The 18,832-nt window shown below is 43.9% G+C and overlaps 1 protein-coding gene across 3 annotated transcripts in view; it reads right to left on the bottom strand.

Annotated features, from left to right (window-relative positions):
* CUL9 (cullin 9) overlaps positions 1–18,832 on the bottom strand; it is a 42,074-nt gene that overhangs the window by 14,868 nt on the left and 8,374 nt on the right. For all 3 annotated transcript variants that reach the window (XM_063097329.1, XM_063097330.1, XM_063097331.1), the window contains exons 9-26: positions 18,366–18,573; positions 15,926–16,122; positions 15,335–15,552; positions 14,265–14,511; positions 14,071–14,176; positions 13,283–13,510; positions 12,914–13,004; positions 12,606–12,777; positions 10,940–11,045; positions 10,569–10,664; positions 10,129–10,304; positions 9,735–9,868; positions 9,192–9,371; positions 8,896–9,005; positions 8,632–8,814; positions 8,317–8,477; positions 7,806–8,034; positions 7,519–7,708 (exon numbers count right to left, since the gene is read on the bottom strand). In XM_063097329.1, coding sequence (XP_062953399.1) covers positions 7,519–7,708; positions 7,806–8,034; positions 8,317–8,477; positions 8,632–8,814; positions 8,896–9,005; positions 9,192–9,371; positions 9,735–9,868; positions 10,129–10,304; positions 10,569–10,664; positions 10,940–11,045; positions 12,606–12,777; positions 12,914–13,004; positions 13,283–13,510; positions 14,071–14,176; positions 14,265–14,511; positions 15,335–15,552; positions 15,926–16,122; positions 18,366–18,573 — 3,032 coding nt within the window. The remainder of the gene's footprint in view (positions 1–7,518; positions 7,709–7,805; positions 8,035–8,316; positions 8,478–8,631; positions 8,815–8,895; positions 9,006–9,191; positions 9,372–9,734; positions 9,869–10,128; positions 10,305–10,568; positions 10,665–10,939; positions 11,046–12,605; positions 12,778–12,913; positions 13,005–13,282; positions 13,511–14,070; positions 14,177–14,264; positions 14,512–15,334; positions 15,553–15,925; positions 16,123–18,365; positions 18,574–18,832) is intronic.

The following is an 18,832-nucleotide window of genomic DNA, read 5'->3' as shown; positions in this document are numbered from 1 at the left end:
AAAGAGAAAACAAACAAACAAAAAGGCTATCTACAACCTAAGGAACCAACAAACACAGAAAACAAACAGTAAATCAGAAAGCAAGGAACAAAAGACACCTAAGACAATCAAACAATAATCAATAAAATGCTAGGAATAAATCAACACTTTTCAATAACAACTCTTAATGTAAAAGGCTTAAATTCCCCAATCAAAAGACACAGACTGGCTGACTGGATTAAAAAGGAGGACCCAACTATATGCTGCCTTCAAGAGACCCACCTCACCCATAAAGACTCATATAGACTAAGAGTGAAAGGATGGAAAAAGATTTACCATGCAAATAGAAAAGAAAAACGAGCTGGAGTAGCTATTCTTATATCTGATAAAATATACTTTAAACTAAAAATCATAAAAAGAGACAATGAGGGACACTACATAATGATAAAAGGATTGATCCATCAAGAAGACATAAAAATCATAAATATATACACACCCAATGTTGGAGCAGCCAGATTTATAAAACAAACTCTATTAGACCTAAAGAAGGAAATAGACACTAATACCATAATAGCAGGGGACCTGAACACCCCACTCTCAATGTTGGACAGATCATCTAGGCAAAGAATCAGCAGAGAAACACAAGATCTACACAATACTCTAGACCAATTGGACTTGGCAGATATCTATAGAACATTCCATCCAACAACCTCAGAATATTCATTCTTCTCATCAGCACATGGATCATTCTCCAGGATAGATCACATATTATGTCACAAATCAAGTCTCAACAAATTCAAAAAAATTGGAATTATCCCATGTATTTTCTCAGACCACAATGGATTAAAATTAGAAATCAATAACAAACGAAATTCTGGAAACTATACAAACACATGGAAATTAAACAGCATTCTACTTAATGACATATGGGTCCAAGAAGAAATCAAGCAGGAAATCAAAAAATTTATTGAAACTAATGAAAATAATGATACATCATACCAAAACCTGTGGGATACTGCAAAAGCAGTATTAAGGGGGAAATTTATTGCATTAAATGCTAACCTCAGAAGAATGGAAAGATGGCAAGTGAACAGCCTAACACTTCACCTTAAAGAACTAGAAAAACAAGAACAATCCAAACCTAAAGTTAGCAGATGGAAAGAATCATTAAGATCAGAGCAGAACTTAATGAAATTGAAACCCAAAAAACAATACAAAAGACCAATGAATCAAAAAGTTGGTTTTTGGAAAAGATAAATAAAATTGACAAACCATTAGCATGGCTAACAAAAAAAAGAAGAGAGAAGATTCAAATAACAAAAATTAGAAATGAAAACGGTGATATTACAACTGATTCATCTGAAACACAAGGAATCATTCGAGACTACTATAAACAACTATACGCCAACAAATTTGAAAATCTGGAGGAAATGGATAAATTTCTGGACACACACAAGCTCCCAAAACTGAGCCATGAAGACGTAGAAAATCTGAACAGATCAATAACAATAAAGGAGATTGAAGCTGTTCTCAAAAGGCTCCCAACAAAGAAAAGCCCAGGACCAGATAGATTCACAGCAGAATTTTACCAAACATTCAAAGAGGAATTGACACCAATTCTTTACAAACTATTCCAAAAGATTGAAACAGACACAAATCTCCCAAACTCATCCTATGAAGCAAATATCATCCTGATACCAAAACCAGGTAAAGATATAACCGAAAAAAGAAAACTACAGGCCGATATCCTTGATGAATATAGACGCAAAAATCCTCACTAAAATACTAGCAAACAGAATACAGCAACACATATGTAAAATTATTCACCAAGATCAAGTGGGATTCATCCCAAGGATGCAAAGTTGGTTCAACATACACAAATCAATAAATGTGATACACCATATTAATAAAATCAAACATAAGGACCATATGATCATCTCTATAGATGCTGAAAAAGCATTTGATAAAATTCAACACTCATTCATGACAAAGACCCTCTATAAGTTAGGTATAGACGGAAAGTATCTCAACATAATTAAAGCCATATATGATAAACCCACTGCCAATATCATCCTGAATGGGGAAAAGCTGAAAGCTTTTCCCTTAAGAACAGGAACTAGACAAGGATGCCCACTCTCACCACTCCTATTCAACATAGTGTTGGAAGTACTAGCCAGAGCAATCAGAGAAGAGAAGGAAATAAAGGGCATCCAGATTGGAAAAGGTGAAGTCAAACTGTCCCTGTTTGCAGATGACATGATCCTATATATCGAACAGCCTAAAGCCTCTACAAAAAAACTCTTGGAGGTGATAAATGATTTCAGTACAGTAGCAGGATACAAAATCAACACACAAAAATCAGTAGCATTTCTATTCTCCAATAGTGAACATGCAGAACGAGAAATCAAGAAAGCCTGCCCATTTACAATAGCCACCAAAAAAATAAAATACTTAGGAATTGAGTTAACCAAGGAGGTGAAAAATCTCTATAATGAGAACTACAAACCACTGCTGAGAGAAATTAGAGAGGATACAAGAAGATGGAACGATATCCCATGCTCTTGGATCGGAAGAATCAACATAGTGAAAATGTCCATACTACCCAAAGTGATATACAAATCCAATGCAGTCCCCATCAACATTCCAAAGACATTTTTCTCAGAAATGGAAAGAACTATCCAGACATTTATATGGAATAACAAAAGACCACGCATAGCCAAAGCAACGTTGAGCAAAAAACATACAGCTGGAGGCATAACACTACCTGACTTTAAACTATACTACAAAGCTATAATAACCAAAACAATATGGTACTGGCATAAAAACAGACACACTGATCAATGGAATAGAATAGAGAATCCAGAAATCAACCCACACACCTACAGCCATCTGATCTTTGACAAAGGCACCAAGCACCGGGGAAGAGACTGCCTCTTTAGCAAATGGTGCTGAGAGAACTGGATATCAATATGCAGGAGAATGAAACTAGACCCATACCTTTCACCATACACTAAAGTCAACTCAAAATGGATTAAAGAATTAAATATACACCCTGAAACAAAACTTCTTAAAGAAAACATAGGAGAGACACTTCAGGATATAGGACTGGACACAGACTTCATAAATACGACCCCAAAAGCATGGGCAACCAAAGGAAAAATAAACAAATGGGATTATATCAAACTAAAGAGCTTCTGCACGGCAAGAGAAACAATTAACAGAGTTAAAAGACAACCAACAGAGTGGGAGAAAATATTTGCAAAATATACATCTGACAAAGGATTAATATCCAGAATATACAAGGAACTCAAACAACTTTACAAGAAAAAAACAAGCAACCCAATTAAAAAATGGGCGAAAGAGCTAAGTAGGCATTTCTCTAAGGAAGATATTCAAATGGCCAACAGACATATGAAAAAATGCTCAACATCACTCAGCATCCGGGAAATGCAAATCAAAACTACACTGAGATACCATCTCACCCCAGTTAGGATGGCTAAAATCCAAAAGACTCTGAACAATAAATGCTGGCGAGGTTGTGGAGAAAAAGGAACTCTCATACATTGTTGGTGGGACTGCAAAATGGTGCAGCCTCTATGGAAAATGGTATGGAGGTTCCTCAAACAATTGCAGATAGATCTACCATATGACCCAGCTATCCCACTGTTGGGAATATACCCAGAGGAATGGAAATCATCAAGTCAAAGGTATACCTGTTCCCCAATGTTCATCGCCGCACTCTTTACAATAGCCAAGAGTTGGAACCAGCCCAAATGTCCATCATCGGATGAGTGGATATGGAAAATGTGGTATATCTACACAATGGAATACTACTCAGCTATAAAAAAGAATGAAATACTGCCATTTGCAACAACATGGATGGACCTTGAGAGAATTATATTAAGTGAAACAAGTCAGGCACAGAAAGAGAAATACCACATATTCTCACTTATTGGTGGGAGATAAAAATAAATAAATAAATTCTCACACACACACAAAAAGCGGGGGGGGGAGAAGAAGACATAACAACGACAATTCTTTGAAGTTGACATGACAAGCATACAGAAAGGACATTGTTGGGTGGGAGGGGGGAGAGAGAGGAGGGAGGGAGGTTTTGGTGATGGGGAGCAATAATCAGCCACATTGTATATGAACAAAATAAAATTTTAAAAACCATATAAATAAATAAATAAATAAATAAAAGTTGATACCCCCCCCAAAAAAAAGGTAATTCTAAAATACTGAACAACAGAAGTAAGTAAGATGGGAGTTAGAGCTGGAGTTAAGATTTTTTTTTTTTTTTTTAAGATGACCGGTAAGGGGATCTTAACCCTTGACTTGGTGTTGTCAGCACCATGCTCACCCAGTGTGCTAACCGGCCATCCCTATATAGGGATCCGAACCCACAACCTTGGTGTTATCAGCACCACACTCTCCCGAGTGAGCCACCAGTTGGCCCTTGGAGTTAAGATTTTATAAGTTTCTCTTGTTCTGAAAGGTGGGAAGTGGTATTAACAAGTCACTCATACAGGTTAAAAATATAAGGGTAATCAACTACAGAAACAGAATGCATAACTTCCAAAACTGATAGAGACAAAAAAGGAATTTAAAACAAATTAATCAATCCAAAAAGAAAGAAAAGGAAAAAACACAAAAATCCAGGGTAGAATTATATGTATAAAGGTGTTCAATTTATTCTTCTCCTTCAAATATAAGAAATGTAAACAAAAACATAAGAGATTAGAAACAAAAGTCAAATATATTCATAATAAACTAAAATTGAAAATTCAAGAGACTGTCACATTGAACAAAAAACAAACTCTAGCTATTTATATGTGGATAAAACATAAAGGTATAGCAAAGTTAAAAGTAAAATCATACCAGGGGAAATTCTGGTGAGAGTAGAATATTGGCACAGTTCTAAAGCATCTCCCCCCAGATTGCTTATTAATAGTAGCAAGGGGGAAAATACTAACTATACAGTGAAGAAATAAATAACCTCTTGACCAGGTTGTTAAAATTAACATCACAAACGAGTGGCAGATGAAAACCGTGTGCTTCCATCACTTACTTAGTATTTGCTCAGGAATGCATAACCTGAATCTAATCACAAGGAAATATCATATAAACTTAAAATGAGCAACTATTTAAAAAATTTAAAAGGAGAAGGGCTGGCCAGTTAGATCACTGGGGAGAGCGTGGTACTGGTAACACCAAGGTCACGGGTTCGGATCTCTGTGCCAGCCTCCAAAAAAAAAAAAAAATTAAAAGGACTGTACTGTCCAAAAACGTCAGTGTCGTAAAAGACAAAGAAAGGATGTGGAACTGTTCCAGATTAAAGGAGACTAAAGAGATACGACAATGTATGTTGTTAAACATATGTTTAACAGGTGATACTAGCTTGGATCCTGTCCTGGACAGAAAACAAAGTCACAGAAGACATTCTGGGTCAATGGACAACCGGAATATGGAAAATAGGTTAAGGTACTGTGCCAATGTTAAATTTTTGAAACTAATAAATGAACTGTGGACATGTAGGAGAATACCTTTATTCTTAGGAAATATGTACTAAAATATTTAGTTAGGGGTGAAGGGCCAGCATATATGCAATTTATTCTCAATGGTTCAGAAAAAAAAGTGTCTATATATACACATATATGTACACATACATACATGTATACATATACAAAGAGCAAATGATAAAAGCAAATTAACATCTGTTACAAAATAGTAACAAAAGGTAAACTTGGATAAAGGGTATGGGGGTGATCTTTATATTATTCTCATATTTTTTCTGTAAATTTGAAATTATATTTCCAAGTAAAAAAATTTTTAAAGTAAAAGGATAAATGAATTGTATACTTAAAATGGTTAAAATGGCAAATGTTACATTAGACATATCTTACCACAATAAGAAAGATTGAGAACTTCTCTCAAGGCAAAAATCAAAAAAGTAAAAGGATAGAAAAAGATACACCAGAAAGACACTAACTAAAGAAAACTGGTATACTGTTAATACCAGAAAAAAATAGAATTTAAGAGAAAACCTTTATTAGAAAGAAGGAAGGTCACTTCATAGTAACAATAAGATTTAATTTACCATGAAGATTCTAAATCTGCATAGTTCATTTTGTTAGTCTCTAGCCACATGTGACTTTAAATTTAAACTGGTTAAAATTAAATAAAATTATTCAATTCCCTAGTAGTCACATTCCAAGTGCTTAATAGCTAAGCACATTAAACAGTGCAGAAAATAACTTCTCCATCATTGCAGATAGTCCTAGTGGATAGCACTGTTAAATGATTTAAACATGTATATAATAATATAGCCAAAAAAATACACATAAGGCAAAATTGACATGATTAGTAGTTTAAAAAAATTCACTATCATAATGGTAGATTTTAGCACACCTCTCTCAGCACTAGATCAAGTAAACAAAAATCAGCAGGGTTACAGAAGAGGTGAACTGTATAATTAACAAGGTCAATTTAGTGAAATATGTAGAATACAAGAACTGAAGAATATACATTCTTCTTAACCATACATGAAACACTTATAAAATCTGACAATCTACTAGGCTATAAAGGAAGTCTCAATAAATTGCAAAGATTCAGAATCACAGAAACCATGTTTTTTGGCTACAGTGGAATGAAGGTAGAATTCCAAAACAAAAAGATAACTAAACAAAGAAAATTTTGTTTGGAAATTTTAAAATATACTTCTAAAAAACTAATCAATGAAGAAATAATAATGAAAATTAGAAAATTCTTAGAACTAAACAATAATAAAAATACTACATAATAAAAACTTATGGAACATATCAAATGTCCATCAACAGCAGAAAGGGTAAATATGCTCATACAATGGAATATGACTGAGCAATACAAAAGAACAAACTAAGGACACAACTGACAACCTGGATAACTCCCACAGACATCACGTTACATGAAAGAAATCAGACATAGCAGAATACATACTCTGTGATTCCATTTATATGATGATCAAATATAGGCAAAAATCTATGGTGATAAAGGGAAGAATAATGGTTTCCACTGGAAGAAGATCCTGACTGGAAAGGAACATAAAGGAGGAAGACTTCTGGGGTGCTGGAAATGTTCTGCAGCTTGATCTGGTGGGTGGGCATGTGGGTGTATATGGACATAATAATTCATTAAACTTTATAATTAAGATTTGTATACTTTACTGAATACTAGTTATACCCCAATTAAGAAGTCTTTTTTAAAGGGAAATGAATAGCCTTAAATACTTTTATCTGGAAAGAAGTCTGAAAAGACTAAAAATTAAGTAAGCATGCAACTTGAAGTTAGAAAAAGAAAACAGAACAAATCATAGAAAGTTGAACCGATGAGAGCAGAAATTAATGATGCTACAATCCACACTTTTTCATCCTTCCTTCCCTAGGAGATTGTTGTATTTTCCTTAGTATCTACACAGTCCATCCAAAGGTCCTCTCCTTTTCCTGTCTTGCCACCCCGAATCTCACCCCAATCACCAATTTCCTCTCCCTAGCTCCTCACTCTGGCTGTAGAAATTGGAGAAGCCATCAAGGGCATCACAGAATTCTGTGGGAAGGCACTTTCTGGGATGGTACAGGTAGCAGAGTGCGGAGACCGGCCAGCAGCGTGGTGACAAGACCAGTACAGAAACTGCTGGTCTTGGATCTTCAATAAATAGTTCTTTCTCAGCCTCCTCTTCCTCCTCTTCCTCCTGAGGGATAGAAGGATTTCAAGGGCCCTTGGGCTTCCTTCTTTGGTCCAGTCTTCTCTTGCTCTCCTATTCTCCCACTCTTTCCCCTTGTTCTTACCTTCTCTTCCTCTAGTCCCCGTTCCTCCTCGTCCTCTTGCTCCAAGAGCAATTTGTCAAGCTGCTGGAGCTGGAAGAGGTGGAACTGGCGCTGCAGCTCCTCAGAGGTACTGAGGCTCTGCAACATCAGCTGGGGGAGGCGGTTGGGAAAGCAGAGGCCAATCTGCTCCAGCACGGCCCCCTCTAGCCAGCTCGAGCCCAAGCTCAGGAGACGGTCCGCCATGTAGTGCCTGCAGAACACACAGCCAGGCCAACCCTCAGTCTTGCTTGCCAGCATGGCCCAGGCCCAGCCTCCCTCTCCAGAATGTAGGTTCCTCTGTTGCAGCCTACCTGGGTCACAGGCCCTACTTCACCTCTTCCTTCCCACTCCCTTTCTACCAGTGCATGGCCATTTCAATATCTTAATCTCTTCCTCCCCACTGCCCCCTCCCTCATCTCCCCTCTAAGACTCAAATCTTCCCCCTTTCTAGAGTCTAGGCCTCCCATTCCCCACCTCTCAGACCTGCACTCACTGATAGAAGTGCTCAAAAGTAGTGGCTAGCTCCAGGCCAGAAAGGACCATGATGGGTTCCAGGTGCTGCTGAAGTTGCCCCAGCATTTCCACTCCAGGGGCTCCACCAATCAGGCCAACCTGGATCTGTTGGTCAATGTACCTGGCAAACTGCTCACAGATCTGGGGGCAGTGAAAAGGACACCAGGCAAACCATGAACGAGGGAATAGAGCAGGAGAATGGGAAGTGAAAGGAGGTGAAAGGGCAGAGCAGAAAGAGATGCAACATGGAACATGAGCTCACAGCCCTGTGGACTGGTAGGCTGGCAGGACTCACGTGAGCAGTGGTGAGGAAGGACTGCTGCAGCAAGGCACCAGAAAAGCCACTACGCAGAGCCAGCGTAAAGGCTGCCCGAGGCCCAAACAGCTCTGAGCCTGCTCTCTGCAAGTGCTCATAGAGTTCACAGTAACGAGGCACAAAGTCTGGGGCCCTCCAGGCTACCACCAGGAACCTGCTGACCTGAGGAGAAAGGGCAAGAAATAACATCCAAGGGGTAGCCCCTCCCCTCCTCAGACTGCTGCTTCTCAGACTTCTGCCCACCTGCTCCTGTACCACGCTCAGCCAGCACTGGGTTATGTTCCTCAGGCTGCTGCTTGGAAGAACTGCTGAAGGCGCAGAGCTCCGATCCTGATCTTTACTGTTCTTGCTGACTGTGGAGACAGAGGGCAAAGGAAGGGGTTTCATCTCAGCCTTTTGGTAAGTCCACAGATCTTGGATACTGATGCCATGGAAAGGCTAGGAGGTCTGAGGGACCTGCAAAGGCCAATAGCAAGCAGTAAGAAGAGTAAAATCCAGGGAGGGGGAAAGAGCCAGATATCACCATGGCTGGGACTTACAGGGCCTAGTAGACAGCTCAGGAGAAGGCCCAGGAGGAGGCTCCACATGCACCAGCAATTGGCAGAGGCGGCGAACTCGAGACGCAAAGAATGCAGCTCGACTCAGGGGGTTCCGAGAGCTCTCTCTTTGTTCTAAGTACTGATCCAGCAGCCATCCCAGCGAGCTCACACTTTCTGCATCTGAAAGAAGATAGGTCAGGAACAGATCACCATGGAAAATGGGGGAACAGATAGCCTGGGGAGGAGGAGGAGGGAGAAGGAGCAATTATACAAAAAGGTTTTGGGGGCAGCAGAGCCCTAATCCTGCCTTCATGAAAGCTGGCTTCAGCTGGAGTCTGCAGATATGTTAACAGGGTGAGGTAGGATAGAGGGGAAGATTCAAATACCAGTCTCAGGGAGCAGTCCCTGGGGCAGGAAGGAGAGAGGACCATTGAGGTAACATGCCTTCAGGGATAAAGATAGGAACCAAGAGCATTAACTGAGGTGATCCCTGGGAGCAACTACAAGGAGCTGGTTAGTGTGGCCAAGTGTCAGGATGGTTACCAGGGGAAGTGATGTTCTGCACCAGGGGGCTGACCAGGGCCTCCCAGCAGGTCTTGCCCAGTGCTTGGGCAGCCTCATCATCAGGAAGGAAGCGATCAGCAAAATTCTGCTCGTGGCGTAAAACCCTGTTCAGTCTGAGAAGAAACAGTTACGGATTAAAGGCACAGATTTCCCTGAGGCCTCCACTCAAGCAAAAATCAACTCCCAATCACCCCACATTCGGTCTCTTCCCCAGCTCTCCCATATCTGCACATACTTCTCACCTGTGTTCACTTTCCTCCTGCTGTCCAGGCTGCAGCTTTACCTTTCAGACACCCACAGAAGTACATTTCCCACCACCTACTTCTTATAGTTTCCTTTCCCTTAACCATCTTCCCTCCTCATGCCCACCCACCTGGGACAGAGCTGGAGGAGGCACTTGCGGTCCTCTGCAATGTCCTGGCTCCAGACTTGTGCCCGAATTGTGTAGAAGAGACATGTACGGCGACACAGCTGCTCCCGGAATAGTGGCCAGAAAGTAGGCTTGGGGCCCAGGACCTCCACACCCCGAACCCGGGTGTCGATGCCACCCTGCAACAGGCACAGATTTATCTGTTACCTAAGCCACCTGAGCCACTAAGTACTGCTGAGGCCAGGTCTCATGCCCTGAGTTCCCTAGAGCTGCTCGGGACAGCCCCACATCTCTGGAACTCAACAGGTTCCTCAGACATCTCCCAAGCAGACCAAGGAGGAACCATGGCTAAAACCTTAGACCTCAAATGTTAGAGAACCCAGCCACTGTGGTAACCATGTGTTACCTCCTAAACCTCAGCCTGGCCTCTTCCCCCGCCCCACCTGCTGGCAGCGCTTTATGCGGATCTGGATGATGGGCCAGAAGCGGTTCAGGTTCTCTAAGAGGATCACCCGGCTGGCGGAGGGCATCACATTCACCTGGTAGGACAGGGGAAAAGTGATAAGAGAACTGTCACCTGCAGAGATGGGTATGCAGACTGTAGACAGCAACCAAGTTGGTTATGGCATATGCCCTTCATTTCTCCTGCATTAAGCCCAGGAATCTACAAGTCTCCAATTCTCTAATACCACTCTTGCTGCTTACAAGGCAATACCTTCCCCAGCCATTCCCCAGGGACTGGTTCCTTCCCCTAGGCCCTGGGACAAACAGAAGGATGAGGAGCAAGGTGAAGGGGGGGCACAAGGGTCCCCACCGTGTTGAGCTCAGTGCTGATGCAGCTGGCACTGTCACCCCCAAACACCACCACCCTGGCTGGCATATAACTGGAGTCCTCACTGGCCACCAGCAGAGTCAGCTGCCTGGGAGAGGAAAAAGGAATCAGTCAAAGCAGGGCCCTACTCTTAGTTCAAAACCACTTCAACCCATCATTTCCTTCTCAGGTTCCTGTCCCTCTGTTGGCTCCTGACACATTAGTCTTCCCCGGATCCTCTGCTTTTCCCTTTGTATTCCCCCCAAATGGCTTCATTTAAATCCACAGCTTCAACCAAAAACCGATACACCAATGACTCCAAATCCACATCTCTACCCCAGACCGCTCTTCAGCGCTTCCATGCTATGTACGCAATAGACATTTCCATATCAAGTTCCACAGTTACAACATCAACCATGCCCAAATGGAACAATCTGTCCACATAAACCTGCCTCCATTCCTCTCACTCTCCAGGGAAATAAAACTGCCATCCACCCAGTACTCAAAGCAGAACACTGTCACTGCAGACTTCTCCCTCTCATGGCTTCTCTTGTCCAATTAATGGCAAGTCCTATAGCCTCTACCTCTTAGTGTCTCCTAGTCCATTACCTCTTCCCTATTCCCATTCTCTCTGCCTAACTGAACATGGTGATCACTTAACTAGACCACTGCATAAAACTTCCAACCTTTTCTCCTAGCCTCCAACCCAATCTCCCATAATTGCCAGAGTGAGCTTTCTAAAAAACAAAAAAAAAAACAATTTTGTCTCTTCCCTTCTAAAAATCCTTCAGTGACTCCCCAAGTTTTGGAATAAAGTTCAAACTTTTTTTTTTTTTTTGGCAGCTGGGGATCTAAACTCTCAACCTTGCTGTTATCAGCTCTAACGAAGTGAGCTAACCAGCCAGCCCCAAAGTTCAAACTTCTTAGCTCACAAACCTCTTTGTGATCTGCCTCTGCCTACCTTTCTGGCTTCGTCTCCTGCCATTTTGATACACACACACTTCATTCCAGCCAAACACACTTACTTAAAGTTCCCCCAAATATCACTGGTTTTCTTACTTCTGTTTTGCATATATGCTGTTCCCCTGCCTGGAATATTCATCATGCCCTCTTTGTCAAGCTAATTTCGACTTCAAAACCCAGCTTGTTAACCCCTTCATCCAGAATGAAACCTGCTGTGACTGCTCAGTTGGCCTCAGGATCCAGACCACGTGTTGACCATAATGCTTTACCTTACTCTATGCTCTCACTGATTTTCTAGCCTGGCTCCCCAACTAGAATGTAAGTTCCCTGAACACAGGTACATCTTATCGTCCTACCTCCAGACCCTTGCACAAATGCCCGGCATTAAGCAAATGCCCACAGGAAGAATGGATAAGTGATCTGCTGATCTCCCTCAACACTAAATACAGGACAGGGATATCTGCACCTGTTGGGGTACAGGTCATCAGGCTCAGGGAGTGAGGGGATGTCTATAAATCAGAACAGCAAAGGCAGGTCAATGTGTCTATCTGTTCACTGCACAAAATGGGTCTAAGTGTGTCCCTCCGGGATGGAGAGTTATAGACAGGGTTGTGTGCATGTGGGTGCTTTGGGGATATATACTAGGGCATATCAGAATATTTGTGTGTGTTTGTGTGTGTGTGTGTGCACATGGGTGTGTTCACACCTAACAAGAATACCACGGTGCATGTGCAAGGTGATGTAGTGGGAACCAGTGCTGCCATTGGACTCCCAGTAGGTCTTGGGGTTGCGGTCCGTCAGCTTGCTGGCCCGGTGTGGGTTGGAGGACACCTCCACCTTCTCCCAGCATTTGTCCTCCTTCACTTCCACACTGGAACCTGGGGGCAAGTGGGAAGGGGTGGAGGTCACAGCCTGGTTTGTTAAGAGAGAAAAGGAAAGGGACTAGGGAGCAAGAAGGAAAGGGGAGAACAGATGCTGGGTGGGAGCCAGAGGAAAGCAGGTAAGGGCACTAACCCTGGCAGAGATGCCTGAGGAACACGTCAAAGAAGGGAATATTAATGGGTTGGTGGGTTCTTCTGTGGTCTTCAATCTGGCCCAGCACCATCTGCAGCCGGAACATCAGAGAGAAAAGGGAAAGGGAGAGGAAGGAACATGGAAAGACACATGGAAACATTTATAGAGAAAAAGTCAAGGGGCAACAGAACACTCAAAGCCTTTCTCCCTAAATTCTGACAGAACCATGTGGGGTAAAGTTTAGGGAACACATGCCCCAGATTTGCTACCCCCTGCACCAAATAGTAATACCAAGAGGGACACACACTGAATCCCTTTCCCTGCTCTGGCTCACATTCTCTCAGCTTTTACCCACAAGCCCTTCCACACCTGAATGCAGCCAGCCAGGATGCTGGAAGTGAGGTTGCTATAGAGCTGGGCATGTTTCTCACACTCCGTCACCATGTCCCGAAGCTCACAGCCAAGCAGCAGCTGCGCCGAGTGCTTGTCCAGAACTTTGGAGAGGGTCTCCTTTGCTCCCAAGCAGCAGAGCACTACTGCACAATCCTTATGCATTGAGGCCAGGCGATGCAGGAAGCAGGTCAACTCCTGAACAATCTGACTCAGAGCCACATAGATTAATTTATGGGAAAAAAAGGGAAGGACATGTAAAGGTTGAGGGGTGGATTCAGTAAAGGAAGCATAGTGGCTGAGAGTTTGGAGGAACTCAAAAGCCCAGGGAAAGGACAGTACCAAAGACAGGGTCGAACAGAATGAATATTGGGGTGCTGGAAACCCAGAGTGAGTTAGCAGCAGCAGAGCTTGGGCACAGTTTCCCAAGCTCCTCCTTGCCTGGGCCAACCTCTCTCAAGAGCCAACCATGGTGCCTGAGCCTTGCACAATCCCTGAAGGGTGGAAAGCAAAGACTGTTTGGATTGGTGAATGTGGGCTTCTCCTAAACCCAGAATCTAAAATCCAGGTGCAGCCAAAAGGTTTAGACATTAAAGACCCCAGTTCCAGAGACTCTTAGATGACATTAGCCTTCCTCTTCCTACTCACCCATACAGTGCCCCATGACCCATTAAGGAAGGCTTTGCTGTGCCCCCCAGGGCTTCACAAGGTAGTTGGTGCCCCAGATGCTGCCTTTCCCTCTCCCACTATTGCCAGGGCTCTAGTACCTCAAAGTCACTGCTGAGGCCACTCAGACAGTTGAGGCAGGGCTCTAAGACCTCATGCCAAGGGAGGACCATTGCCTCGGGGTAATCCAGCAGTCGAGTCATAACCCTGGTGAGGGGATGAAAACAAGTGAAGTCCCTGCAATCTGCCAGCTCCACTCACCCCTGATGCATGGGTGCCTGAACAGACCCCTCACCTCAGCACGGTCAGCAGCAGAGTTTTGTTGGGCCCAGGGGCGTCCAGAGTCCGCAGCAACAAGAGAAAGGGCTGGGTCTCCTGCTGGAGGCGCTTGAGGTGGGGCTGCACGTCACCCCCTGGGCTGCCCTCACAGCACAGCATGCGCTCCAAGTCCAGGAGCAGTTCTGCAGGTGGGCCCCCCACCAGGGATTGAATCAGTACCTTAGGGGACCCATCCTGGCCCTGGGTGCTGGGGACTTCCAGTGCTGCAGCCCAGACATACCGGAGGGAAAAAATATGTATGAAGAGGAGTCTTACAAGTTGGCCAAACTGAGAAATGGGAAGGTCCAGAAAATCACCCCAAAATTTTCTTCCCATATTGAGGATGTCTATAGTTTTTACCAAACTATGAGAGATTTTCTTTTCTGGACCTAAATATATATCTAACTACATCTGAAAAAAAATCTAGTATAGCAAACACTGTCAAGTTAAACACAACACATTTTTCATCTCATACAGTCATACAATTACCTTTTATTATTAAATGTTAGCTACAGTAAATATTAGCTACTATAATTACATCCCTATACTACATAGCATGGTGGCTTTAGATAAGACTAAAAAATACATATTGTTTATATCAATATTCCTCTGTATTTCTGGGTTTTCACTTGTTTTTTAAACACAAAGTGTTTCTTCCCCATGACATGAGTATTTCAGGTTTCTACTCAAAAACTTTCTGTACCCCATAAATCATAATTCCTCTGAAAAAGGCCTCCTTAGATGTCATTTCAACCAATCTTCTACTGTCCAGTAAGACTGGACCAAACCTAGCCCAGACAGACAAGAATCCACATACATTTAAAGCCATTCAGAGAAGGCAATTTACTTGCACCTATTTTAGAATCTCCCTCTTTTCTTGGTCGGTAAGTTCTAAAGACCTAATTTGAGCACCAAAACTCTCACTCATTTCCTGAAGATTCCTTGTGTCTTTCCAGGAAGGGCCTGGTATGTAAAACCTTAGCCTTCCTGGCCGTAGGCTGGCACTGTATGACTCCTCAGCAGAACTACCCCCCTCCACAATGGTACCTGCATGCTCAGGACTGCCCGGTGGCTCTGAGTAGCGATTGAGAAGCATCATGAGGATGGTATGTGTGGTAGGCATGGGCTCCGTCCCCGGTGCTATCCCTGAGTGCCGAAACAAGGTGTCTCTCAGCTCTTGGGTTATAATCTGGTCTCCCAGAGTGTGGTGGTTGCACAAAAGCAGGTTGAGAAGGAGCAGGCCATTTCGCACTGCAGAGGAGCACCTGGGAGGAGGGAGGTGACACAGGAAGAAATCGACAAAGTGAATGCAATGGAAGCAGGGAAGCAAGCAAAGAGGGCTGCAGTTGGGGAGGAAAGGGATCTAGTGTTTCCTTTGAGCCAGAATATCTGGCCCCCTGACCTCAGGTCACTCCTTCCAACCCCATGAAGGAAGGTCAGGGTGTTTCTGCCCTCTGGGCATCTCCCTACCCCCACCACTTGGCCTCTCTTCCAATGACAGTCAGAGAGAGTCACCAATGTTTAGTGCAGAGGTGACAATGTGAAGAGAATTTCTGTGGAGCACATTAGCCTGGGGCAGAGTAGTAGCAGGGCTTGGGACATAGCAGGAGTCTGGAGTTTAGAGGGTAATGCCCTGACCCCTCAGTGTTCAGCATCAGGATCACAGCTGCAGGGAGAGTAAGGAGCAGACTCTCAGAGCCTGGGCGTGTAGCTGAGTCAATGCTGGCAAAGATCTCTCTGGTCATCTGGGCATCAAACAAAGGGTGGATAGAACTTCGGCCAGTAACAAAAGTGGGGATCTCCGAGGAGCTGGCAATGGCCACCATCTTCAGTGCCTGTGAGAGGGGTGTGGAAGCAGAGTTAGGAGTGGGCAGAGCCACCGTGAGGAAGTGGGGAGCCAGGGCCATCATTCTACATCTCAAATTCTGGCACAGCTGAGCTGTTTGCAAACGGAATAGGAAATGGAAATGGAAGAGGCAGTGATGGGACATCAAATGCTGAGGAGGGAGAGAGGGAGGAAAAGAAAAAGGAAAAGAGAAAAGAAAATCACCAAGGTCAAGAGTTCAGATCCCCCTACCTGCCACCCGCCAATAAAAAAGAAAGAAAGAAAAGAAAAGGAAGCAAACAAAAAATACCTAAGACTGGATGGTAAAGTCAGCTGGCCACTTCCCTCTGCCCCAGGCTCCCAGCACCAAAGCTCCCCCAGTGGTGCAGCCGGCCCCTCCTGCATCTTCCCCGCAGGATGGTGCCTATTCACGGCATCAAGTTGTCTTCAGAGGCTCTCTGTGAAGTTGCTTTCCATCTCACTTGACCACTCCTTCCTTTGCGAAACCTCTTTTCCCTGGAGTTCCGTAACTTCATATTCTCCTGCTTTTCCTCCTGACTCTCTGGTGTTCCTTTGCCTGATCCTCAAACACTGAAGATCCTTGTCCCCTTTCTCTTCTCACTCTGCACTCCTTCCCTGGGCAACCTCATCCACTCCCATAGCTTCAATTACCACCTATATGCCAACACTCCCAAACCTATGTGCCCTGGCTTTAGCCAGTGTCCAGCCCTTCTCAACAAGGCTACTTGATTGTCTCATAGACAGAGTGGTTGGAATTTTAGGAAAAATACTTGTAATGTGCAAATTTGTTTCCTGGTCTACAGAGGAAAACTAAATTAAAATGAACACTACTATGTCATTAGAGTAGAGAATGTCTCTCCTGGTGAAAGGGCTGACTCTCTTGAAGAAACCCACTAGGAATGGCCTAGGCTAGAAATAATTCTCAGGACAATCCCCCATTGTGAGGCCTGGACCCTCCAAGCAAATGCTACCTCATAACGAGGTTTTCTCCCTTTGATTACCCCACTCTGCCCCAATTAGCCAAATTCTGTAGAACTTATGTTGTAAACAAAATGATGCAATTTTATTACAGGGCAAGAGTTTTAATTTAGGGGTAGATGCTGTGTTTTGGTCATGCAATTTGAAAGGATCAGGGAATTCTTTGAGCATACATGGACTAGACTGGGAATGCCTGGCTGCTCTTCGAAGGAGTAGCACCAAGTTGGCCCCTCCTGGCCCCTACCAGGACAGCCTGCTCTAAGAGGACATGTGCTCCTATCCATGCTATTGCCATTATACTGTTGGAATCCATTCTCAGAACTGCTCTAGTTGAGGCTTCCCTGTCCCTGTCAGGGATACTCAGGCTATACAGAGCCACCCTGCCCACACGTCCCTACTAGCCAGCACTTCTGTCTGGAGATGTTAGGAAGCCAATACTTCTGTAAGCCTCCCTGGATGAGGGTCTCCCTTCCTAGTCTCTGGGCCCAACATGGCAGGGCAATGGCAATTCTTGTTCTGTTCTACCCAAATCTGGGGAAGGAGTATTTTCTGTATAAAGATACCACTCAGATAAAAATACTTTTATTTTTTTATTTTTTTATTTTTTATTTTTTTTTTGTCTTTTTCGTGACCGTGCACCGGCCATTCCTATATGGGATCCGAACCCGCGGCAGGAGCGTCGACACGCTCCCAGCGCCGCACTCTCCCGAGTGCGCCACAGGCTCGGCCCAGATAAAAATACTTTTAGTTTGTCACATCTAAAAAATTAGTCTGTAACCGGACTCCTAATTGTAAATAAAAAGGTGTGGGATATTCAACATACCTAAAAACTCAAATCCCTTTTTTTTTTTTTGGTGGCTGGCTGGTACAGGGATCAAACCGTTGAACCTTGGTGTTATCAGCACCACGCTCTAATCAACTGAGCTAACCAGCCAGCCCCTAAAAACTCATCTCCTGACCTTTTCCCCATACCTCCTCCTCCTGAAACATCCTCTCACTGTGTAAATGGCCACCTCATGCACCCTGCTGCTCAATTTCTAAACTGGGAGTCATTCTTAAAAACTCCCTTCTCTCTTTCTCCAAACATGTACTCAATCTCTAAGACTGCCCAGAACAAGCTTTTAAATCCATCTGCATCATTCCACCCAGTGTCTACTCCCTGGTTCAAATCACCACAGTATCTCCTCAAGATCAGTAGTCCCCCAATCTGCCTGTGCTGCCCATCACTCTCTACGCCAGGCCCAGTGTACTCACCGCCAGCCCTGCCTGCTGCACCAAGACAGAAGTCTTATATTCCCGCATGCAAACCAGCACAGCGTAGATTCCTCCCTCCCTGGCAAAGAGCGGGCGCCACTCGTGCTTGGTCATGAGCAGATAAAGGAGGCGCAGGGCCAGCACCACCACCATCTTCTCTCCCACCTGGTTGGTCAGCAGCTCTACCAACGTCTTCACTAGCTTCTCTCTGAGAAGAGTAGAGACACTGGAGCTTCCCATCCCAAGGAGCCTTGCCTGACCTCTCAGCCATGACACTGACTCCCTGCCCAACCCCCACCCACCAAGATCCAGTCTGCTCCCCCCCAGTTGCCCCCAACCTCCAATCTGCTCTCATTGTCTCAGTCTCACCCCTGTTCCCCTCCCCTCTGACATCTGCCTCTAGCTCTTCATCTCATGAAAGAGGCTGTAGAGCAAAATGGTTAGGAACTCTGGCTCATCTTTTCAAA

Source organism: Cynocephalus volans, chromosome 5 (assembly GCF_027409185.1).
Source record: "Cynocephalus volans isolate mCynVol1 chromosome 5, mCynVol1.pri, whole genome shotgun sequence".
Taxonomy (NCBI): Eukaryota; Metazoa; Chordata; class Mammalia; order Dermoptera; family Cynocephalidae; genus Cynocephalus; species Cynocephalus volans.
This window is presented reverse-complemented; position numbering and strand designations above follow the sequence as displayed.